This window comes from Chenopodium album, chromosome 14, assembly GCF_948465745.1.
Source record: "Chenopodium album chromosome 14, dcCheAlbu1.1, whole genome shotgun sequence".
In the NCBI taxonomy this organism is placed as follows: domain Eukaryota; kingdom Viridiplantae; phylum Streptophyta; class Magnoliopsida; order Caryophyllales; family Amaranthaceae; genus Chenopodium; species Chenopodium album.
In genome coordinates this window covers 7,163,476-7,187,837 of record NC_137847.1, presented here as the reverse complement: position 1 = coordinate 7,187,837, position 24,362 = coordinate 7,163,476, and the positions used below count along the sequence as shown (strand labels likewise).

Genomic DNA, 24,362 nt, shown 5'->3' with positions numbered 1-24,362 from the left:
ATATATATATATATATATATATATATATATATATATATATATATATATATATAATATTTTTTTTTTCTCTCTATTTATAATTTACAAAAGACGCCAACAGATGTGATAAATAGCATAAAAGTCATAATGAATCAAATAAAAAAAAAAAAAAAAAAAAGAGAGGAAGTATATATATAACCGACAGTGCTCTAATGTAATCCGATTTTAGACCGATGAATCGCCCTAGTTCCAAAATAACCCAAAGTCGAAAGTCGAGAGTCTCGAAACACTGAACCTCCAGTAAGAGGAAGAGAAGAGTGTTTGTGTGGATAAGAGGCAAAGGAAAAAAAAAAAAAAAAAAAAACAGAGGAACGACAACAATGGCAGGTTTAGCTACTACTGCAGGCAATATCTTAGCTCCGCCATTGTTAACCCGCCTCAAGCTCAAACCTCCGTCTACTCCACTTCTTTCTCTCTCCTCTTTTCAATCCAATCTCTTTGGCCTTCGTCTTTGTATTTCTACCTTTCATTTTCAATCCTTTCCTCTTTCTCTCTCCTATTCTCACCGTCTTTCTGTTTCTGCTCGATATTCTGGAAAGAACAACGATGATGATCAAGCTCTTGATATATCTACCGTTAGGTTTTGCTCTAATTATTGAATTTTTGATTTGGTTGAGCTTTTTTTGGTATGATTTTAGCTGAATTGTTTGAGTTTTTTTGTAATAGGTCGGATAAAGTTAGGTTAATTGATGAGCAGCAAAATATGGTTAGTATTTCGGATTTAATTGTGATAATTGTTTGTTTTATTTATTATTTTTGGTGATTTATTTGTTAAATTGAATTGAATTAGATTGGAGTTGTATCAAAAGGCGAAGCAATTCGAAGAGCTGAGGATTCACAGCTTGATTTGGTATGTTTTTTTTTTTTTTAATTGGTGAATTGCCAATTTCCACTGTTTAATTGTTGATTTTGAGATAAATAGTGTTGTATATGTTGATTCAGCTATTTTATTACAATGTTGGGCTCAAATTATGCATGTTACTTTAAAAGAAGATTCTTGGTTTAGGAGTATGTGTGGGTGAAATGCAAGAAAAAATGCATGAAAGTTGACTATGGGGTGATCTTCCCTTGCTGCTACATACAAAGTACGAATTATATGTTACTGTTAGAGCATTAGAGAGTAATATAGTCGAGTTGTATTGAATGTGTACATTGAAAGAAATACATATTACATGAGGAAGGCAGCTAAACTAAGCCATAGTCGCCTAGGTAACAATGATTACACACCTAAACTAAGTAGTTTACAATGCTAAGGAAAACTTAACAGACACCTTATGTTTCCTATATATACTAGACTTCCTAATACCTTTGTACTACACTTGCTTGAATTCGTATACCCTTTTTCCAAAAGTGGCTCTCAATGTTGATTTAAGAAATGTAGGCGTGTAGCTAGTGAGTGTGGAGTAGGATTTAACCATAGTTTATGGTATAGAGAAAACTACATAATATGATTGGTTGATTATAAATTTATCAATTTTGTCAACAACTCCCCTGTTCCCTCTTCCAGAATTTCAATCCAACTTCTTTCTTTATTGTTGTATAAGCCAACAGTTCAAATGAGTTTATGATTGTTCATGACCCTCCTAATACACTGCTATATAGATTTATAAGCTATATATGAACTCTTTCAGGATAATAAAATATACACACACTCCTGGCAAGGCAATTAATGAATGTATGGAGTCTTTAAGTATAGGCGTTTGTGTCTAATGCCTAATACTAGGTGCTGTAAGCTTTGTTACACAGGTCCTATAGTAGTGTACCAAAGCAAGCCCTAGTCTTCTGAGACTAGGGCTTGCTCTGAAGGGAATGATATAAACACATCTTACTATTTATATTTTCCTATTATCTTTTATTGTCCTTCTTAAGTTTCCATTATTCATCAAAGGTGTCAAGCATGTGTTTAACATGGGTGGGCAAGGCCATTCGAATGATTTAGAGTATCAAAGAGGCATCCTGTTAATGGTTTGAACTTTGAAACTTTATCCCAGTAGCTATTACAGGTCAAATTTTGGACCTCACAGGAAAAGTGGGGAAGCCATAATGACAGATTTTAAGAAAAAGTGCTCTGTAAAATCTATGTGGCCTATTACTGTTGGGACAAATTTGAAATTTCCCAATAGTTCTGGTCCATTTCTCGGAACTAGGCTTTTTAAGTTAATGGGACTTTGCTTGGAAGTATCATAACGTTTCATAATCAATACAGTACACGGGTATCATTGCATCATAGTTCTGTTAGTGAAGAATTGTCATGTTTCCCCTTGTGTGCAGGATCTGTGGCAATTGATGTCCTTCAATGAGATAAAGCTTAATGAATATGTAGTTGTACACGAGCATAATTTAGTCAACCTTAGAGATAAATGATTTATAAAGCTAAGCTGGGGCATTCACCTTTGAATTATACAACTATTCTGTGACCCAAATGATATTTTTGTAACATCAAATATAGATACACTGATGGATCAGTAGGATCACTAGATATTGATTTATCTGTACATTTTGAAGTTTTAGATTGTTGACCACATGTCCTTTATTAAGTTGATTGATATTGTTAAATTGGTGGCTGAATGTGCTAGGAAGAGAATAGGGATACTCAGGTCTATTTCTTTAGAGTTTATGCTTATGGTGAAGGACGTTTTATGATTAATCAACAAGTTGAGACTGTAGGATTGATGTCTACCAGAAAAAGAAATAGGGAGGGGGGGGGGGGGGGGGAACGAGTGAGATGCTGCCACTTCTTTGCGTTTGGGATGCAACCCTCCTTTTAGTTTCTTACCCATTTGCTTATGGGTATATGAATTATGATGACTGGATCTTAAATTCATGTACTCTTGGTTTGAGATGTTGGAAAGATGAAGAGCACAAGTGCTTAGTATAACAATCTATTAGACTAAAGATTTGAAGTATTCTATCTACAATCATATCAAATTGAATATGTGAATTATTACTCTGGTAGTCTGGTCTATGTTTTTCCAACTGGATCATACATGTAATTTAATTGAATTTTTCCGTGTTCAAAATGGTGTGGTGTTAAAGTTCTACTACATAATCTTATTTTTAGACTCGCTTGTGTTCAGCCTCTCAGACTTTTTGGGACTTCATAGTGACTTTTATCTTTTTTCATTTGACCTGTGTTAATTCTGCATGTTCAGCCCAATGGCCTTGTTAGTTTTTGAAATTTAGTGATACATTGATTACGTGGTTATTAATGATTTTTATTTTTTGTAAAGGTGGTCCTCTCACCCGATGCAGATCCTCCAGTTGTCAGAATAATGAACTATGAGTACGTTTCCTTTTCCTTCCTGGTTCCGTTGAAACCTCCTATGAGATTTCAGTAATTTCATTGTTCCTTGTAGATTTACTGGAATCATATCATTCCTTCTTAAATGATTTTACAGATATAGTTTAAGGGGTTGTGGAGACTCGCTCTGTGGTTTGCAATTTCATAGATTAGGCTATTAGCAAGGATTTATATTTTATTTTGTTGTGCTATCTTCTGTGTATATTAGATACTACCTTCTGTCACTTTTTTTTTCTTATTACTTGTCATTTCCTTTTTTTCAGTAAATATAGATATGAACAGCAGAAGAAGAAGAGGGAACAACAGAAGAAAAGTGCTGGTGAATTACTTCTATCTAGCATTTCCAGTAGTCTTACTCATGCATTTAGTGAAGTAAAAGAAACTAACCCGATTTTCTTTGAATTTTAGCTAGTCGTATGGACTTAAAAGAACTCAAGATGGGGTAAGAACAACCTATCTTCCGCAATTTCTCTTCCGATGTTCTTTTCTCAAAAGAGCTGGAAATGTTGTGAGTCGTGAAAAAGCTTCCTTACCTAACTGGTTTTATTCTGTACTTCTTGTAGGTACAACATCGATGTCCATGATTATTCTGTGCGCCTTAGAGCTGCACAAAAGTTCTTAAAAGATGGTGACAAGGTTAATTTGCATTCCTCCTATGGACTACCATGTGTGCTCCGTTATTCAGCTTTGTGATTTTCACTCACAACATTGAGCATGTTGGTTCTTGTTTACAGGTAAAGGTTATGGTAACTATGAAAGGACGTGAAAAAGCCTTTCTAGATAAGGCGATTCAGCTCATCAGAAAGTTCCAAAGTGACCTTGGTGAGGTAATCACTCTAATTCATGCCAACTGGATGATATGACATTATCTGGTTTTTAAGCTCATAGTTTTAGGCTTCTTTCTTTTCATTTCAAATTTATTTATCTAAACTTATTAAAACTTATCTAGCCTTATTTCTATAGTAAACTGTAACCTTGATTTGGACTTAATTGAATTTAGTTGAACTTGTATTTCTTGAAACTTCATTCCTAATTTTCTTTGTTGAGTTACATGCATTCTGATTCCATTGAGCTCCAGAGAGTGTTGCATTTTCAGCAATTTATTGTTTGATTGTTGATTGATACGATTTGCAGCTTGCAACTGAGGAGCACAACAATTTTGCTCGTCGGAAGAAAGAAGATTTCACCGAGAGATTTATATTTTTGATTCTTGTACCAAATAAAAATGTCGTGCAAAAGGCCCCAGAAGGGCCAAAGAAGAAGCGTGATTCAGCTCCTAATGAAGTCTCAGTTGCCTCTAATGAAGTCTCAGCTGCTCCTAGTGAAGTCTCTGTTGCTTCTAATGAAGTCTCAGCTGGTGTTTAGTGCTACAAAAGTGGTTCAAGCTCTACTGAGAAAATAGGTGGCTGATAGTCTTCATGATGTACAAGGGTTGATAGCAAATTACAGCTTCTGTATAGCATTAATGGAATAGAGTTTGTACGGCTTACACAGTTTGCTCAAGATTGTATAAATATCTTTCGAGTTGCTGTGCTAGAATCAGTATTATATCGTTCTTGAAGTAATATGAAAAACATTTTTCTTAATAACGATAGGCCACCAATTACATCAACATCAATTGCTTAGAGCATGGTGAGATTTTTGTTGTAAATTCTACCTCAATTATACGAGAAGAATTTTGATAGATTAGAATTTAAGCAATCTACTATATCTCGTACATGTAAAAGTAAAACTTTCCTATCAACTCAATTACATGTTGAAGGGCAGTGTAGTACATTTATTGAGTGAATTGTTGTATGATTTATTGAGCTTTGCTTGGTTCATTTGCACACCTCTATTGACTCTATGTGTGTCAACTTTGAGAGTGAGAGACGCTCCATTATCTCATTTGTTTCACCTATGAAATGCAATATTGCATTAAGCCCATCTGTTGTTAATTATGTTAATTAGAAATTTAATTTTTAATGTTTATAAAACCATGGAGATTCTTAATACCCACACTATTAAGTTGTCAATGTAGATTTTTCACAATGATTTAGGAAGAGTGAAAAAAAAAAAAAAAAAAAAAAAAAGCCATTTTGGGCGTTTTGGGTTTGTATGAGACCTTACACCTTAGTGATGACTTTTTGCACGTATTCTTCTGCAAATTGGTCGAAGCCGGTTGCACTTGAGAACAAATGTATGGGTATTTATGTAAATAATTCTAGGCTTTGTGTTGCATTGGTGTAAACACTCTCACCTAATGGATGTCAACTAGTTTAGTTGATTAAAGTCTTAAGAGTGGTATCCAAGACTTGAGATCAAATCTCATCTACATCACTGTCATTTGCAGAATTGTAGCTCACTTTACACCATAAAATATTAAAATAAACACTCCCAACCTTCTACTAATTTGTCAATTGACACCATATAGATCATTTCTTGAATCTCATGCAAAAATCCCTAAAATACATTTTAAGAAGAGTAAAAGAAGGAAAAGTATTCATACTCAAATAAGTCGTTGGTACAAAATAAATAAGAGTATAGAAATGCAAAGTTAGTTGAGTTGGACAGTTCAGAATATAACTAGCTAATAGGTAACTTTACTTCAAGGCAATGAGCAAAGGGGACTCCACAACAAACTATATACCAAATAATACACCACACCACACCACCATTAGGTGAGAGACTAAGCTTTATGTCCTACCTTTCTTTCTTCATAAATTAGAAAGCCTCCCCTCACCTCCCTCACCTCACTCTTACTTCTTCACCCGTCTCTCTGCTCGTCGTCCTCCTCGTGATGGAAGCAAGCGCCGGTCTTGTTGCCGGTTCCCATAACCGGAATGAGCTTGTTGTCATTCAAGGCCATGAAGAGGTAACGTTTACACTTTTACACATACAAATTACATTACATACACTACTTCTAAGCATATTCATTATAGGGGAATTCATCTCAAGATACCCCAAAACTTGTTAAAAAAAATTCCTTAGTAGCTTACACTTTTTAATCATGTTGGGTTATTACTTTTGGGATTAATAATTTAGAAACGTTACACATGATCCTCCAACATGCTTAAGTTAGAAATGTTCATGCAAATATTAATAACACTACAGTGTATAATTATTGGTAATTTTTAACGTTCATCATCATATGAGAGTTTGATCAATTAGAATAGTCAAGGTGAAAACAACGGAACATATACATTGGAACCAGTTTAAGTTTATGTAAGTTATGGCGTGATCTTGATCTCTTATTGGTGCTTTGTGTATATGCAGCATAAACCGTTGAAGGATCTGAGTGGACAGGTATGTGAGATATGTGGAGATGAGATCGGACTTACCGTTGATGGAGACTTGTTTGTTGCTTGCAACGAGTGTGGTTTTCCGGTGTGTCGCCCTTGCTATGAGTACGAAAGAAGAGAGGGCAGCCAAAACTGTCCTCAGTGCAAGACCAGATACAAGAGGCTCAAAGGTACAGCATTAAATATGACTAGTTACTAAAATTCAGATTTTTATTCATAGTATCATGTTCAAATATAGTAGATAGGTAAAACTGCAGATAAATCTCTTAAAAACCAAAAAAAAATTGCTGCAGAAAATGTTTAAGACGGGTAATGCTTGTGTAAACAGGGAGCCCCAGGGTGGAGGGAGACGACGATGAAGAAGACATTGATGACATAGAGCATGAGTTCAACATAGATGATGAGCATAACAAAAACAACCAGGTTGCTGAGGCATTGCTTCAAGGGAAAATGAGCTACGGACGAGGCCATGATGATGAAGAAAATGCTCATTTTCCACCTGTTATATCCGGTCTTCGTTCTCGACATGTGAGTTTAACATTAAAACCTTTTATGTACAGCTTCTTTGGTACAATAGGCGATTGTCTAATCTCATACCGATGCATATATGTAGGTGAGTGGAGAGTTTCCAATCTCTAGCCATGGTGCAGAGCAGATGCCTTCGCTGCATAAGCGTGTGCATCCATATCCTTCGTCTGAACCAGGTTGGTTTTAAAATTAATGTCAGAGCTCACTTGTCAAAAGTTTAAATAACTGATAGAAGTCTACGGACTGATCAAAACACAGTAAACATACAGTTCTTCTAGTTACATGAATCAATGATCAAAGTAGCAAGAGTTAAAACCTATATTCAGGAACAAGAATATGAATATCCAAATGAATAACGACAATAAATTCAAATACCAACAGAGACAAGAAACTTATACTTCCTAGAAAAGCTTTTACCATATTTGAGAAATATAACAGGCAAAACATTATTAGTACAAGTAGATAAACTGGTGTTTGAAGATATCTAACTATATTTTTGTAACTGTAACTGGATACAGGAAGCGCAAGATGGGAGGATAGAAAAGATGGAGGATGGAATGAATGGAAACTGCAGCAGGGGAATCTGGGGCCTGATCATGAAGATTATAATGACCTAGAAAATGCCATGTAAATACTGTTTCCGTTTTTTCTTCCTTTTCCCTTCCTTTTCAGAATAACTGTAAAATAAAATGTTAGCTTGAGCTAAAAGCTGACTGATGTGAGAGCTTATGCAGGATTGACGAAGCAAGGCAGCCACTCTCCCGAAAAGTACCCATTGCATCCAGCAAGATCAATCCCTACCGCATGCTCATCGTTTTAAGGCTTTTTATTTTGGCTGTGTTCCTCCGCTATCGTATCCTTAATCCTGTCCATGATGCCATTGGGCTCTGGCTGACATCTGTGATTTGTGAGATATGGTTTGCCGTCTCATGGATCCTTGATCAGTTCCCCAAATGGTTCCCCATTGATCGAGAAACATACTTGGATCGCCTCTCTCTCAGGTAAAGCACTCTGCCAACAGCATCAGCTAAAATTGTTAGATTTCACAGGCATATTTAGAAATTCAAAAAAGCAACATCAAATATACTATGGAACATAAACACAAATAAGGCCAATTGAATGTCTTGACTCTCAAACATTTTGTGCAGATATGAGAAAGAAGGAGAACCAAATATGCTGGCACCCATTGATGTCTTTGTCAGTACAGTGGATCCGATGAAAGAGCCTCCTCTTGTTACAGCCAACACTGTGCTGTCTATACTAGCAATGGATTATCCAGTTGAGAAGATTTCATGCTACATTTCTGATGACGGAGCTTCAATGCTTTCCTTTGAATCACTCTCAGAAACTGCAGAATTTGCTAGACAATGGGTTCCTTTCTGCAAGAAATTTTCCATAGAACCTAGAGCTCCAGAATTTTATTTTTCCCAGAAAATCGATTATCTCAAGGACAAGGTCCAACCAACATTTGTGAAGGAGAGGCGTTCTATGAAGGTATTATTACAAAACTTTATACAAGCATGTATTCTCTATGGACTATGTAGCCGTAGGATTACTAAGCTGTATGTTTTGGTAATCATAATTCTCAGAGAGCCTATGAAGAATTTAAGGTTCGGATAAATGCAATGGTGGCAAAAGCTTCAAAAGTTCCTCCAGAAGGTTGGATCATGCAAGATGGAACACCATGGCCAGGAAATAATACAAAGGATCACCCAGGTATGATTCAAGTATTTCTCGGCCACAGTGGAGGACACGACACCGAAGGAAACGAACTTCCTCGTTTGGTTTATGTCTCTCGTGAGAAGAGGCCTGGATTCCAGCATCACAAGAAAGCTGGTGCAATGAATGCCCTGGTAAGTTTCAAAAGCAATTGGTGAAAGTAACTTTCTCTGAGAAAGTGGTGAAAATGAAAAGAAAGAAACAGGATGAAGATCTGGTCATTTTAAGTTTGGATGCCTTTGAAAATTAAGACCAGGATGCAGGTCGTTTTATTCTTTGATTATAAATATCAATCATGATGAAGTTGGCATACAAAAATTAACAAATTCAAACACACACACACACCTGAAAAAAAGTAGGACTGGCACTATAAATTTGGCAACTTAATGGAACATTAACGTACCTTCAAACTCCCAGGTGCGCGTCTCTGCAGTTCTAACAAACGCACCTTTCATGTTAAATTTGGATTGTGACCACTATCTAAACAACAGTAAGGCAGTTAGAGAAGCAATGTGTTTCCTGATGGATCCACAAATTGGAAAGAAAGTTTGCTTTGTCCAATTTCCTCAAAGGTTTGATGGAATAGACCAGCACGATCGATATGCCAACAGAAACACAGTATTTTTTGATGTAAGCTCCTGATCAAAGACTGAAATTTTCAACACTAAAGAATTCACCAACATTATATATTTATATTCTTAAGGCTGTTTGCCCTTACTTTTCAGATTAACATGAAAGGGCTAGATGGAATTCAAGGTCCTGTATATGTGGGCACTGGATGTGTCTTCAAAAGGCAAGCCTTGTATGGGTATGAACCACCTAAGCGTCCTAAACGGCCAAAGATGGTAAGCTGTGACTGCTGCCCATGTTTTGGTCGCCGCAAGAAGCATCAAAAGTCTAAACATGGTGCCAAAGGAGATGCTAATGTAGACCTTCAAGGTTTAGTACATATTCTCCATAGCCACTAGCTTATTAAATCTTAATCCCTCATTTGACTTTCAACAGATCTAACAAATGTTTACCACTGTAGGTTATGAGGATGATCAAGAGCTCTTGATGTCCCAAATGAATTTTGAAAAGAAATTTGGACAGTCAGCAATTTTTGTGACTTCGACATTGATGGTTGATGGCGGTGTTCCTCCTTCATCAAGTCCTGCAGCACTGCTGAAGGAAGCCATTCATGTCATCAGCTGTGGCTATGAAGATAAAACAGAATGGGGTATTGAGGTAATCTAACTGATTCATCAAAAATCTATGACTAGTAGCTCTTTGCATGGACCAATAAATCTCAGTCTTGAGCTTCTAATTCTGCTATATAGCCACCACATTATTATAGGACTATTGACGTGACATCGAAATACACAATCCACCACATAATTATACTGCAAACAATAGCAATCAGTAAAAGCTTCAAAATTTTTAATTTCTTCCTATTTGAATGTACAGTTGGGTTGGATCTACGGATCAATTACCGAGGATATCCTAACAGGATTCAAGATGCACTGTCGTGGTTGGAGGTCTATATATTGCATGCCCAAGAGACCCGCATTTAAAGGGTCTGCTCCTATCAATCTCTCTGATCGACTGAACCAGGTGCTTCGTTGGGCCCTTGGTTCTGTTGAAATCTTCTTCAGTCGGCACAGCCCTTTATGGTATGGGCACAAAGGAGGCAAATTGAAGTTTCTGGAGCGTTTCGCATACATCAACACTACTATTTACCCATTCACCTCCTTACCACTGCTCGCCTATTGTATACTCCCAGCTGTCTGTCTACTCACTGGAAAATTCATTATGCCAACGGTAAGGACAACTTCTCCCTATACTAGAAGAGTTCAATATAATACTAGAATGCCACATTCAAAATAAATTTCCATTATCTTTCAGATTGCATGTAAAAAGATACAAGAAACTTGTCATGTAGTCCAGAATAAATGCTTTGACACTCCACAAGTGACCACACAGTACTAATCCAAATAAGAAATTGTGTTGATGCAGATAAGCACTTTTGCAAGTCTTTTCTACCTTGGGCTCTTTCTATCAATCTTTGCCACTGGTATCCTTGAGCTCAAGTGGAGTGGAGTTAGCATCGAAGAATGGTGGAGAAATGAGCAGTTTTGGGTCATTGGTGGAGTGTCAGCACATCTCTTCGCGGTGATACAGGGGCTTCTCAAGATTTTGGCAGGCATTGATACAAACTTTACTGTCACATCTAAGACAGTTGATGACGAGGATGAGTTTTCTGAGCTATATGCCTTTAAGTGGACGACCCTTCTTATTCCTCCAACCACAATCTTAGTCATCAACTTAGTAGGTGTGGTTGCTGGAGTCTCTGATGCCATAAATAATGGCTACGAATCATGGGGGCCTCTCTTTGGAAAGCTTTTCTTTTCCTTTTGGGTAATTGTCCATCTTTACCCGTTCCTGAAGGGTCTCATGGGACGGCAGAACAGGACACCAACCATTGTTATTATTTGGTCAGTTCTATTGGCGTCTATCTTCTCCTTACTCTGGGTGAGGATTGACCCATTTGTGATAAAAACAAAGGGTCCTGATACCAAGGCATGTGGACTGAATTGCTAAGGTTGTAGTTTCTGAAACAGCCATTGCCCCAAAAAAACAATGGTGATAGTGTATCAATTGGCTTATGTAGCACTAAAGATTTTTGTCAGAAAAAAGGATTGTAAGTTTTGCAATGATGTAAAAACTGTGTCACAGATTCACAGGTTCATCCAACATGATTGATAATTGATCAGCTTACTGATTTGCACATCATGAAATTTTATAGCATATCTACTCATTCCATGATCTACATTACTCAAACTAAGAAACAGAAATAGCAAACTGGGGCCAAAAAAAGTAGAAACCCTAGCAGACCAAGTTAAGAAGCAGAATTGTTTATTTCATTCCATAATATTAGCAGATATAATATAAACTTACCAGGATGTACTGGTAGAAGTCTAGGAGTTCCTCTAACATGCAAAATGATGATGACCGCAATTCTGGATTTATTCTACCTGAGCTGTCAAGGAGGGCAGTAAGTTAAATTACTTAAAAAAACCGCCCCGGGGGGGAGGAGCCTCAAATTCTCAGAAAGGAAGATAATATAAGAAAGTAATGGTGCAAACAGAATTACAGTCATATGTATGTGAGCCACAGTGCATATAGATAAATTGAAAAAAAAAAAAATCTATCTTAAACTAAAGCAAAGTGGAAACAAGACAAAGTTTGTGCTACATTCATTGATGTTGCAAATCTTTTCTTGAGAGCGTGAAAACCTTACAATGTCTTCAATAATAGTATAAATAAAAATAAATACTGTATGTCCAAAGTTCAAAGAGCTTCTAGTTTGAGAAGAAGAGCAATGGAGTCCTTAAAAGTGAAGTGAAAAGTAGTAGATTCCTTTCCACTTACTCAATGTTTAGAATTGCAACATCACAGTATCACATTTAGAAGTCCTAACATTCAGTAATTACAGCCTTGTGGATCAAATTAAGATATTTATCTAAGCATTAATAAGAAAGAATCAGTATGCAAAATAAAAAAAGGTCTTTATAGTGTTCAAGATTTTACACTGAAAAAAAGTTGATACTATTCATAATTTCTAAACAAGTAATGAAATGCAACCAAATATATTAACACAAATATAATAAATAGATAATGTTGACCTGAATTATCACAACAACCCTTTTGAAATAAGAGTAGGTCAGGGCAATGTCTAAGGACAAAATTAGTTTTCATAAGCATTGAAGCTGTCATAAACTCTAGTGATAGCCATATTGGCCAAGCAGAAAAAAGTATTTCTAGGCTTGTTTTAGCCAGATTTATGGTTGGCTTTTGACTTGTTAATGCGATCAAACAATCAAAAAATATGTACCATAAGGCTTTCCAATTAAAATTGAAGATGTTGATTGGAGTAGCTTTTGATTGCTTGTCCGCATTTCCAAAAGTAATTGACTATATAGCCCACATCTAGTCAATTTGTATACTAACAGCCAACAATTAATTATCAATTAACAACCAATGACTGATTTTACCAAACCCTGATTTTACCAAACCTTTTTATATTAAAGTTACACTACCTCTGTTTCTTACTATGTGCTTCAAGAGAATATTTATGTCTCACAAATATTACCCATTTGTTGCACATAATAAGAAACGGAGGTAGTATGTTGCCAGATGACTCAAACAACCCAAACAAAAACTAATATTAGCTACTAATTAGACAAGCCACAATTGATTGCCAACTAAATTCTAAGAAGAATACCAAAATCCATTACATATCCAATCATACACAGCTAGGTTAAGGAAAAATAAATGCAATATCATGCCTAATAATTAATCTAGCTACTATTGAAATAAAAATGACTTCATGGTATGGTATAAAAACTACTTTTTTTTCCCTGGCATGAGGCTAGAAGTATCTCACCTATTTAGAGTAAGCCACACAGCTCAATTGCCACAATACAAACAGCCGCATCAAATTTACCAATAGTCTCCACAAGAACAGACGCCATCTTTAAAATGGTGGAACCTGTTAGCATCTCTAACTATAATTACTCTATCAGTGAGCTTGGAGATGAACTTAGTTGCAGTATGACAGTCTAAACAGACCCTGAGGTTCTTGAAGATCCTGATTTCAGTTCCTGACTTAGTTGAGATAAGCCCAAAAGCTATAGCTAGCTTCTCACTATGAACATTAACCATGAGCTCCTTCTCTTCCTCCTCAACATCATGCAACGCTGTTAGAGTCTCATGCTGATACCCAGCCTCCTTCATTCTTGCCATTAACTCTTCCAACTTCGCATATATTGCAGTTGTCTGTGGGTGGGAGCGATCACCACATGTGAAGACATGAGGAGTGTCACCTAGCTCTATTAAGGTGCACCCAGGTGTCTTTGCCAGCCTTCTCTTCTTGGCTACTTGTCGAACAGAAGCAGCGTGACAATAGTTGCGATCAGCTGAATATATGTTGGAAAGTAATACATAGTACCCCACATTTTCAGGGTCTAACTTGAGCAAGTTGTCAGAAGCAATGCGTGCCATGTATGTATTCTTGTGAGTCATGCACGCACCAAGTAATGCTCCCCACTCAACAGAACTGGTTTTAATAGGCATACTCTCGATAAAGTTTAAAGCCTTATCTAGTTGTCCAGCTCGGCCAAAAAGATCAACCATGCAGGCATAATGCTCAGCTACTGGTTTACAATGATGATCATGAACCATAGAATGAAAAATTGTATTTCCTTCACTAATTAGTCCAGCATGACTACAAGCATACAAAACACAAAGGAAAGTTACTCCACTGGGAGGAATTTCTGACTCCAACATTTCATAAAAGAGACTCACTGCTTCATGTCCAAGTCCATGAAGGCCATAGCCAGAAATCATTGCATTCCAGGACACCACATTTTTCTCAGGCATGGCATCAAATAATTCCCGAGCTGTGGTTAAGCTTCCACACTTAGCATACATATCAATCAAAGCAGTTGATATGTATACATTTGATTCTAACTTTTCCTCATTAATCAGTTCATGAACCCACTTTCCTAAACTTACTGCTCCCAACTGCGCACATGCTGATAGGATACTAGTGACTGTAACAGGATTTGGACGAACATTGCACTTTTGCATTTGCTGAAATAATGAAATTGCCATTTCAGTCAAGCCATTCTGGGTATAACCTGATATCATGGCGTTCCAAGCTGCCAAACTTTTCTCAAAGGACTCATCAAACAATTGTCTAGCCCTATCAATTTCATTTAGCCTACTATATACTGTAGTTATTGCAGTTGACACAGACGAATTTCCTGTCATCCCGGTTTTGACACAGAAACAATGAATGGACGTAGTCAAACTTAGATGGCCAAAAGGATACCCAACTGGTATAAGTCCTACAATTGTGCTAGTGTTCACCTTTACTCCAGAAATCAGCAGTTCTTTAAAAAGACTTACTGCAGAATCTGTTTCGCCATTACATGTGTACCCGGAAATCAATGCATTATAGCACACCAAATCTGGTTTCCTCATCTCATTAAACAGCAATCTGGCAGTACACACATCCCCGCATTTTGAATACATAGAAACAAGCCCAGTTATAACATAACCATGAGAATTCAAACCTGCTTTGAAAGCTAAACACTGAATTCCCTTCCCTGCATTCAAATCATGCAACTCCGCAACAGCAGGAAGAATGACAGACAAAGTAGAGGAATCAAATCGAGCATCACTACCAACCATATCACGAAAAACCCGAAGTGAATCAACATAACAACAATTCTTAACCAACCCAGAAATCATAGTATTCCACAAAACCGTATCTCTCTTAGACATTTTATCAAACACCTTATATGCATACCCAATCTTGGAAAAATTAAGATACATTCCCAAAACAGCCGACCCAACAAACAAATCAGCACCAAACCCATCAATAATCGAGTGAGCATGAAGCAACATACCAACCCTTTGATCCCCAAGTGATCCAGAAGCCGAAACAGCGAAAGCGTAGGTAAAATTATCAGGCCTAAGAATCGAGTTTCGACGCAACTGGGTATAAACAGAAACAGAAGAAGATGGCAAATGATTGAGAGAAAACCCACGAATGAGGACATTGAAGAGGAAAAGATCTGGGGTTGGAGATGAAGAAACAAGAAGATTAGCATGGTGAATGGATCCAATGTCGCAGAGTTTTTGAGTGAGCTTAGTGATTGTAATGACGTCGGAATTGAAAGCGTTGAGAATGATTTGAGCGTGGATTTGTTTGAGTTTTGCGAAAGTTGTTGATTTGGAGATGAGGTTGAGGAAGAAGTTTCTCTCTGGTATTGGTGTTGCAGAGACTACGGCTCTGTTCAACATTTGGAGATTTGAAGGGATCTTATTTTAAGGATTTTGCTCATATAGTACGAAGTAAGCAATTACATGGCGGGAAATTTCGCAATATAGAGCAGTTAAAAACTAACTCCATTCATAAACAATTACCCCAAACTTGTAAATTATAATGGTTTGGAAATCACCTATGGCTTGGATGGTATGATTGAAAATTTGTGACCCAAATCCGATCTTTCATGTCCAATTTTACATGTTTTCACAAGATTATAGATTTATCATAAACTACGAAGTAAAAAAATGATTTTTGCCCTGCTTGGTATTTGTTGCACATTACCCGTAATTGATAGCTTATTTGATGGGTGCTTAAATAGATTATTTTATTAGCTAATGCATTGATTATTATTTTTGTGTAAAAGTTTTGGAAAACTAGTTATGGGATTTTAAGGGTGGTTTTTTTTTTTTAAATAAAAATGCAAAGGAATTACATATTTACATAGCTTGTTATTGTTTAAATGTGAATAAAATCTAGTGTTACAATAGAATAAAAAAAAAACCTAGCCGCTCTCTCCTCTCTCTAAAACCCTAGCCTCCATAGTTGAACTTTGGAGGGACTTTCATCGGTTTTTACCGGTGAAAAGCCTCAATTGTGTGTTTTTTCTCTTGTTTTAGGTTTATAATAACTCTTCCTTTTCTAGGAGGAACATTTCTGTCTCGAAAAATAGGGTTTTTCTTCTTCTTTAGGAGGATTTAGCTCCTTCGAAAAAAAATGAGTTTTTTCTTCTCTCTTTTGAGGGAGGATTTTCTTTTTAATTTCATGGATTGCTATAGAGTTGTTTCATGGATAAAATTTTGTGCAGGATTGAAAAAGAGGTTAATATTTCGATTACAATCTAACGAATGAGACGGAAATTTTCTGCACGGCTACAGACTTCCTCGCCGAAAAAGGTTGTAAATCACAACGATATAAAATGGGGTATGTAGAATGTACAATTTGCAACAACGATCGTAGCTTTGCTTACGGAATATTTTTATTTGATTCAATTATGATGTATTTGTTAGATCTAAATCAAAAGTTTGACCCAGTTTAATCCAAAATTTGGACAACCCCGCTTGGTCCATGATCACCTCTAATTAAATGTGAACCAAAGATACGCAAACCTACATATGAGTAGCCAAATCTAGCATGATTTTTAAAAAAACAACCCTGGTTAAACTTGATCTGCACACTTGATTTGACTGCTCATTACAAGATTTTCTCAAGAAAAAAAAAATTCCTAAAAAAACTTTAAGAAATATTTTGCCTACTCACATTGACACAATAATTTAACATGACTTTAATTTAAAATTAATCTCGATCTGACCTCGCCAAACTCAAACCCTATCCGTACATCTAATTTGAATTTGACACCTCTGAATCTCTAATATGGAGTATCACTGAAGTGATGTATCACATGACTTATGGACCTACTTATTCCGTTAATCATGTACCTCCAAATTTGTACATGATCCACGTACAAATATATATTGGACAGTATATTTCCGCGTTCGACCCACCTCCCTGATGTGAAATGTCATATTCCAAGGGCACATGCACATCATAATTTGTCATTTTAGCATATATAATTTTCAATCTATATTGTCAATTTGTCATGAAGTTTCCTTGCTCTATTTAGACATCAAATTCTTAATGACAAATGCGAGCTTAGTAAGTTTGTGGGCGATACTCAAAGCCTTAGATCAAATCTCGATTGCAATAGTCTTTCATGGCTATACCGAATATGAATGTACTATATATGCCCTTAGAAAATAAAGCCAAAGAGAATGTTTGAAAGCAAAAACAAATCCGCCATAAAGTTTGTCGAGTCGATTCAATTCACTCTATACCCTTGAGTATAAACATACGGAAACAATAAAGAATGAAATAGTTTTTTAAAGTGAGTAAAATGTACACTTCAGCTTTGAATAATAATTATATGCTCCAAATCTCATGCATTCGGAAACACGCTGTGCATGTACTTTTCTATATTCCTTTCATTTTTAAGTTAATTTTCTTCTCTCAGCAATTTTCTTTGCCTTTTTTTTTTCTTCTATTTTTTTCTTTTTTTCGAGTGATACAAAATTACATGCAGGGCGTAAAGCGAGCTCAACAGCTCATTTCCAAAAAAAAAAGGAAAATTAAGTAAAAAAATTATGATTCTCACTAGATAAATAGGAAAAAAATAAATTAAGGAAAAAAAAAACCTAATATAGGGACCTAAAAAAAATTTACATACTTTTGAGACCTGAGAATATGGCAAAGTAGGAAAACTGTTAGCTTCAGCACCACAGCAGTAACCAAAAAATATGTTCAGGATGTCCATAATAATGGCTCCCTTGTCTTCTTTAGTTCTTGTTGCGACTGTATTAGCTGCGTCATCAGACTGTATTCTTTCACCTGTTTTACAGCAGCAGATGTAAACATCAGGTACCGGTCCATCATTAGAAAGTAAAGAAAGATCTTGAAAGTTAAAAAGCGACGACAATGGGGATGATGATGACGACTAATGGAGGCTGCTAATGCAAGAAGCATGATTAACATATTGTAAAAGTTGCAACAAAGACCAGACCAATGTGTAGCATATCTAATCATCAAAGCTACTGTATAATAGTTAAGTATGACCCCTTTTTTGGGTTCTTTCGGTGGGTTTGATGATCAGTCCCTCCACTTTGACTATCTTCTAAAATCTTAATTTTGACAGCCAGCCACTTTGATTTACAGATAGATCTTTACATAAAAATGAACAAAGTACATAAAGATATTCTATAGAAAGTTTATAGGTTGTTACTGCAACTAACATGACTGGCGAGAGTGGACCAACACCCATCAGCCAAAAAAATTCTAGTGTATCACTTTAGCGCTATTTAGCATGACAGTTACAGTCTGTTTAAGAAGCAGTCATGATTATAAGTTTATATGTAATCTTGCAAGAAAAGTCAACGTTCATGGTAATGCTTCTCCAATTATACCAATCAAAACCACCTCTAAAATACGTAGTCATGAGTGGTAATCAAAATTTATAAAGAAAACATGTACTTTGAGATAACTTGGAGATAAAATCGGAACCATAGACATTGGCATGGCCGCATGATGCAAATAATATACAAGCTCACTATCATCACCAATATTAATAATTGCATATCAAACAAGTCGTTAATCTTGGTTAATTCAAAATAAAAATCCATTAAGTAGCTCAACCAGCTATACATAATAAGATCAAGTAAATCTTTCATAGTCTCACTACAAAAGATACAATTCCTACACGCAAAAGAATGCCAGGCAATCAAGATTGTATTCAGTCCTTGTCATTTAAAGGTCGGGTATGTTGAGAGCTGTTTAATTGTTTCTACATAACTTAATTCCCTTAATAAACCATGCAACTGCATAATCATTGTCAAAATTGTATCATCATAAATACCAGGCAATTGTTGGATTAGTGAGAGGCACTACTGAGAAACTGAAACATCCACTGAACCACAGCACCTCATAAAAACAAGAGGACCCACCAGAACAAATCAACAGACACTTAATAACCTTAATGGCCACAGATAACACATATGCCAAAGGATCGACCTGGACTTGGCAGAGTTAAGGTACTTGTTTCAAGATGAAAAGAAATCATCCAAGAATTTAATAATAAATCTAGTAAATTTCAGCATAATTACATGCATGTGAGCAGAAAAGATATGTAGCAATAGTTTTCACTTTTTCATTGGAAAGTGCATGTACAATAAATATTTTTATTAAGATGTTGCAAATCATTAACAACAGAATATCATTACTATGCATCATCCTCACCTGCATGGAGGACGTTGAAGCTGATAAAGCCTCACACTCATTAAGCATGGCCCTCCCCTGTCCTGCAATGTCAGAGAGCTCAGAAACCAAGCTATTGATTCCTTCAACCTACATTATATGAAGAGCAAAGCAGTTAATCAGCATTCTAGTGGGGAGGCAATCCAAAGTTGTAGGCTGGAAAAATTTACGCAAAAGGAAGAAAGGACTAATTTAAACAGTACAACCTCCAGTTCGCATAAAATTCTTGGCAGTGAAGTAGCAAACACATTATACAGGCATTTACATATATTCCAGCCATTTGCAAAACTTACCATGAAGACATTAGATCTGTAGCATGTTGAAAGAAGATACAAAAAAGCGACACTTTTATAGTTCTATTACTCATTAGGTAAGCTGAGATATGCAAGGCAGGGGCAAAAGTAGGTTACTTGTGTAGTTATTAGAACTAGACGGATGCACACATAAGCTTTCCAGATGAATTGCCAAAAAAAAAAATACTCCCTCGGGAAAATTAATTTGAATGACAGGAAATAAAGTCCTGAAGTCCTCAACCAAAACACATATCTACTACAGAAAAAACCAACCAGCTAAAATTTCAATTATTTCATGTTGAATGCAACAAGTACAACTTCCTTAAGTGAATATCCATTAGAAGAATGATTTTGTTACTTCAAAAAAAGAAGAATGATTTTGTGAAAATTGAATTGAAAATTTCTATTTAATCATATAGCTTTCACAGAAGTGCATGCAAAGAGACAGTATGAATCACCAGGACATTTTTAAACCATTAAATTTATGAGGAAAACAGTATTCATGTAAGAGTTGATCTTGGGAAGTAGGTGGAGCTTAGTGAACCAAAAATATAGACTTTTCTTCAAGGAAATTATATTTCTGCTATGATGGCCTATAGGGCAAGCATGCGTAAGCTGAAGCATATAACACAGCAAAGAACTAACAAAGAAAGACAGTTAAACCAGAAACAAATACCATGAAAGAAAGTTTTCCTTAGCCATAACAAGATTAAATAATTTATGCAAGATTACATCCCACATTTTGCTGCATTTGTAATAGAAACTGGATGGAGTAAATGATCAGCATCCAGAATATGCAATTTCAAATAAAATTTAAAGAGCGCACTACATAAGACAAGAAACTTGAATCGGCCCCTTGTCTTACCTTTGACAGAACAGAACAGACAGAGGAACCCATTGCCTGCATCACATCAACAGCAGAGCTGATTGAAGACTTCAAAGAATCAATATCAGCCTGCAGAATTACAAATTTTAATTATCACCCGAACTCATGATACAACAAAAGCAAAGAGTCTTTTTTTTTTCATTTATTTGTAATGTTTATCCAAAACTCTTAAAGCTGCCTTACTTTTGCCCCTCCAGTAACTGGAAGCCGAAGAGTGCAAGACTCGAGATCTTTGATTGCTCCATTTAAAGAAGTAGAATGGTCTCTCTCAACTAAAGCCCAATCTTCTAGATACGCCATCTGAAATTTATTTGTTGCAACGATTTGAAAGGAGAAGTAAGCATCATCGTGAGCCAGATAGAAACAGAAATTTACAAACAAAATATATCCGCTCTATTATCTATTGAGAACTAATGGTTAAAATTAAGCTGTGAAAGTACAAGGGTAGGTCAAAAATCAGAGTTGTTCTACATACAGATTTCGTTTAAAAGAACATAGTTCCCTTGGAAAATTTCCTGAGCTTATCGAAATGTAATTTTTATTTCACTTATTATTTTATAGGTGTAGCTTAAAATTTTAAGTAGAGTAAGCCAAGTGATTCAATGCATCAATAAATCACTCATGGACCACAGAACATGAAGGGAGTAAAATCCATCTGATCAAGTTGCAAAGAGAAAGGAGGAATGAATTTGCTAAATTAAATTTAAGTCTCACTTGCTCGCTCAGCACCGAATTCAGCTTCAGCTCCAGATTCAGCTGTTGAAGATCAATACGCTTCTTTATGACGGAATCCCACAGTTCCAAATTTGTTTCCCAGACATTATAGAGTGTTTGCTGCAGTACCAAAATTATTTAGTACAATGAAAGCGAAATGCAAGCATAACAAACATTGTACAGGGTTGCATCATTTTCAGAGAAGGTACTCCGAAAATTTTACAATTTAGAGAAAGAATGCAGATACTATATTTAGGACTCTGTTGCATCAAAACAATCACCATTAAATTCTTCCCCGATTAACTAGATATTACGAACCATTAATCTCAATCTCCTGTATTTTGCAACGGTCACTAATCACACATCTTACAGAGCAGCCAATCACTAATATCCTACTTGTTATCGAACTAACCATTCATCCTATAGCCCAACTATGTGTTTCAAAAAAAAAAAAAAATCATTTAAATTGCCTAATGAAGATCTATTAAACGAGTGATAAACTAATCATTCCATTTTCAAAAAACTACTAACTAATGTTTTAAATAGGAGAACAAGTTTAACATAGTTTTGGGTAAATAATAAATATTTAAATTCTACCTCTGCAGTAATTTTCTGTATATACAGAGCAGCCTCAGCTCGAGCATTAGCAAATCTCCACTGCAAATGTCTATTATAAAACAAGCGCAGCTGATGAGCCTCTTCTAATTGGTTAGTTTTCTTGCCTTTCTTAATATCAGCAACAAAAGTGAGCACTGAAGTTGTACTACTGGGTTGTCTGGTGGGGCTAGATGGTCTAATCCTCGACGGACTTGCTCCTCTAGACTGTGTAGGAGTTGACGGTCTCGTTTTGGATGGACTCGGAGTGACTTTGGAAATGGAGGTCCTACTAGGTGATGGGAGACGTGACCCAGATCTGACTGAAGAAGCAGCTGATATCGCCTTTTCTGACGAATTCAAACCATTGGCTTTTTGTCGTGCAGACATCCTCAGTAAACTATCATCCACTGACTTCATCCGTAACCCCAGTGACCCAATATGATCATCAAATTCTGACTGCTCTGAAGCATCACTTGAAGATTTATGTAACGGCCTAGGAATACCATCAGCTGACAGTCTCCTTAATGAAGGTGTACCAATACCAGGAATCGAAGAAGTCGGAAGTTTAGCAATTCTATCAGTGAGATCCACACTTCTTGTAATTATATTAGAACTAGAAGACATTTTCCCACCTGTTCTACTAGGCCACCTATGTTGATCAATCAACCGCGATTGTGAACCATCAACAGGTCTCGAATTCTCAGATTGATGAGATGAATTCTTCCCTTTCAATGGACTCCTCTTCCTCTCTGGTGTCCCTTTCCTCGGCGAAGCAGCTGCCTCAGCCTGCCTCTGTACTACATTGGAAGATGATTTCAAAGTACGATCTGAAAGGGCATGTGTAACAGGTTTCTCTTTCTCCTTCTTACTAACAGGTATTGAAATGATATCAGATTGAAACGAAACACTAAGACTACGCATTGTGGAAGGCCATAACACCTCTGGCAACCTACTGCTTATCATCTTTTTAGCAGATATCTGTGATTCTGCTGATGTATCCGAAACCGGAGTCGAAGGCCGAGACACTGATGTAGGGGTGGATGACCTTTTCCTCTCAGCAGACACAGCTCTCTTAGAACCACCCCCCAACTGGGGTGATTGCAATGATGCATTGGCATTCCTAGCAAGGTTTGGTGATGGACATCGCCTCGAATTCGTTGGTGATTTGTATCTTGAGCTAACTTCTCTGGTCCGGGACCGGCGTGTCGCGGTACCGGTGGCAATTCCATTGTACTTTTCAGCCGGAACCAGTGGTCTTCTTGCGGTATCCACAGCTAAATCTTTACGAAATTCTCGCACGGCGTCAAATACATCCATCCAAACAACCCAAATTAGACGACATTGGTGAACTTTTCATCAAATGTACATAATAATAATATATTGCAGGCTTTCATATATATAATCCCACATTCACGCTCCAACCATAAGAAGAAGATCCTTTCTGGGGTGTCAAAATCTGCCATAAATTCAGAAGAACAAAAAAAAAAACCCAGAAAAAAAATAAGATTAAAGCAAGATTCTAAACAGATAGGATGATGAATAACAAAATAAGAATAATAAGAAATTTATCAAAAAGATTACATCTTTATTGGTAGAAACCCAGATCTATTTGATTATGAATTGTACAGATCAGACCATGTGAGGATGATCAAAGGACCCTGTAAATTAAAGGGGTGTCTTTAAATTACAGGGCAGATTATTGATATTGAAGAATTTTTGGGCATTAACGGTCATCTGCTTTAAGGGTATCCCTACAATTAGAGGGATAGCTAGGAGAGAGAAAGGGTGAGGGGGGGACCGTAAAGAAGAGAGGAAGAAGGGTGATGGAGTGAAGCTAGAAAGAGTGGTGTGGTGTAGGTTAACACGGGTGAGGTGCGTAGGATAAGACAAGTGTTGATTTACCCTTTTTCTTGCTGATGGAGTGACCACACTAGAGGGGGCAATGGCTTTTGTCACTCTCACGGGAGTGCCATGGTCGGGTAGGCTGGCCTATTTAGGATTCTTTCTCTCTCCTCCTTCTTCTTGCAACTTACAAATCTACCCTGTCCTGCTCCTGTCTCCCTTCCCTCCAAATTTTATGAAAGGGAATTCATTGATAATGAGATTAAACTTCCAAATGCAGCAATTACAGCTTGTTTGTTATCAAGGACTTCTTTGTGGGTATTAATATTATAATCCGGGTGGGGATCTATGTTACTCAGACCCCTGATACATTTGTCCGACATGAGTATGTGTCCAAGTGACAGATTTGAGTAAAAAAAAAAAAAAACCCAATGGAGCGTCATTGTCAAAAACCCATGTCAAAGTGTTAAGATCAGATACAAGT

At 36.5% G+C, this 24,362-nt stretch overlaps 3 protein-coding genes and 1 pseudogene across 5 annotated transcripts; 2 read left to right on the top strand and 2 right to left on the bottom strand.

The window, feature by feature from the left end:
* The first annotated feature begins 214 nt into the window (after positions 1-214).
* Positions 215-5,163, top strand: LOC145579981 (translation initiation factor IF3-4, chloroplastic-like). The gene is made up of 9 exons (XM_081637294.1): positions 215-619; positions 706-745; positions 830-889; positions 3,270-3,322; positions 3,604-3,659; positions 3,749-3,782; positions 3,904-3,976; positions 4,075-4,167; positions 4,475-5,163. Exons 1-9 carry the CDS (start codon positions 360-362, stop codon positions 4,703-4,705), a joined length of 900 nt encoding a protein of 299 aa, XP_081493420.1. The 5' UTR covers positions 215-359; the 3' UTR covers positions 4,706-5,163.
* Positions 5,164-6,065: 902 nt separating this feature from the next.
* Positions 6,066-11,863, top strand: LOC145579979 (cellulose synthase A catalytic subunit 7 [UDP-forming]-like). Its single transcript, XM_081637293.1, has 13 exons — positions 6,066-6,194; positions 6,596-6,791; positions 6,950-7,149; positions 7,235-7,325; positions 7,668-7,776; positions 7,884-8,150; positions 8,298-8,643; positions 8,739-9,002; positions 9,286-9,498; positions 9,594-9,807; positions 9,899-10,095; positions 10,315-10,668; positions 10,864-11,863. Exons 1-13 carry the CDS (start codon positions 6,120-6,122, stop codon positions 11,446-11,448), a joined length of 3,111 nt encoding a protein of 1,036 aa, XP_081493419.1. The 5' UTR covers positions 6,066-6,119; the 3' UTR covers positions 11,449-11,863.
* LOC145579980 (pentatricopeptide repeat-containing protein At4g30700 pseudogene) lies at positions 7,498-15,865 on the bottom strand (annotated as a pseudogene). 2 transcript variants are annotated; one of them, XR_014099253.1, is made up of 3 exons: positions 13,295-15,865; positions 11,806-11,882; positions 7,498-8,160 (listed from the first exon to the last, which is right to left on the bottom strand). The product of XR_014099253.1 is annotated as a pentatricopeptide repeat-containing protein At4g30700 pseudogene, transcript variant X2 (transcript). The 2 variants fall into 2 exon arrangements; XR_014099252.1 differs by having other exon boundaries at positions 11,806-11,887; positions 13,295-15,864.
* Positions 15,866-17,873: 2,008 nt separating this feature from the next.
* Positions 17,874-24,121, bottom strand: LOC145579978 (AUGMIN subunit 8-like). The gene is made up of 7 exons (XM_081637292.1): positions 23,618-24,121; positions 22,037-23,492; positions 21,440-21,559; positions 20,909-21,025; positions 20,705-20,794; positions 19,529-19,636; positions 17,874-18,127 (listed from the first exon to the last, which is right to left on the bottom strand). The coding sequence occupies exons 2-7, from the start codon at positions 23,351-23,353 to the stop codon at positions 18,041-18,043; spliced, it is 1,839 nt and encodes a 612-aa protein (XP_081493418.1). The 5' UTR covers positions 23,354-23,492; positions 23,618-24,121; the 3' UTR covers positions 17,874-18,040.
* Positions 24,122-24,362: the final 241 nt, after the last annotated feature.

What these genes read in the sequence shown, in the direction of transcription:
- LOC145579979 (XM_081637293.1), top strand. Translation starts at nt 6,120, where the DNA reads ATGGAAGCAAGCGCCGGTCTTGTTGCCGGTTCCCATAACCGGAATGAG. An exon ending in CAGATACAAGAGGCTCAAAG is followed by an intron (nt 6,792 to 6,949) that starts GTACAGCATTAA and finishes TTGTGTAAACAG; the next exon opens with GGAGCCCCAGGGTGGAGGGA. An exon ending in TGCTAATGTAGACCTTCAAG is followed by an intron (nt 9,808 to 9,898) that starts GTTTAGTACATA and finishes TTACCACTGTAG; the next exon opens with GTTATGAGGATGATCAAGAG.
- LOC145579978 (XM_081637292.1), bottom strand. Translation starts at nt 23,353, where the DNA reads ATGGATGTATTTGACGCCGTGCGAGAATTTCGTAAAGATTTAGCTGTG. An exon ending in ATTCGGTGCTGAGCGAGCAA is followed by an intron (nt 21,026 to 21,439) that starts GTGAGACTTAAA and finishes AATAAATTTCAG; the next exon opens with ATGGCGTATCTAGAAGATTG. An exon ending in CAGTTACTGGAGGGGCAAAA is followed by an intron (nt 20,795 to 20,908) that starts GTAAGGCAGCTT and finishes GTAATTCTGCAG; the next exon opens with GCTGATATTGATTCTTTGAA.
- LOC145579981 (XM_081637294.1), top strand. Translation starts at nt 360, where the DNA reads ATGGCAGGTTTAGCTACTACTGCAGGCAATATCTTAGCTCCGCCATTG. An exon ending in CTTGATATATCTACCGTTAG is followed by an intron (nt 620 to 705) that starts GTTTTGCTCTAA and finishes TTTTTGTAATAG; the next exon opens with GTCGGATAAAGTTAGGTTAA. An exon ending in TCCAAAGTGACCTTGGTGAG is followed by an intron (nt 4,168 to 4,474) that starts GTAATCACTCTA and finishes TACGATTTGCAG; the next exon opens with CTTGCAACTGAGGAGCACAA.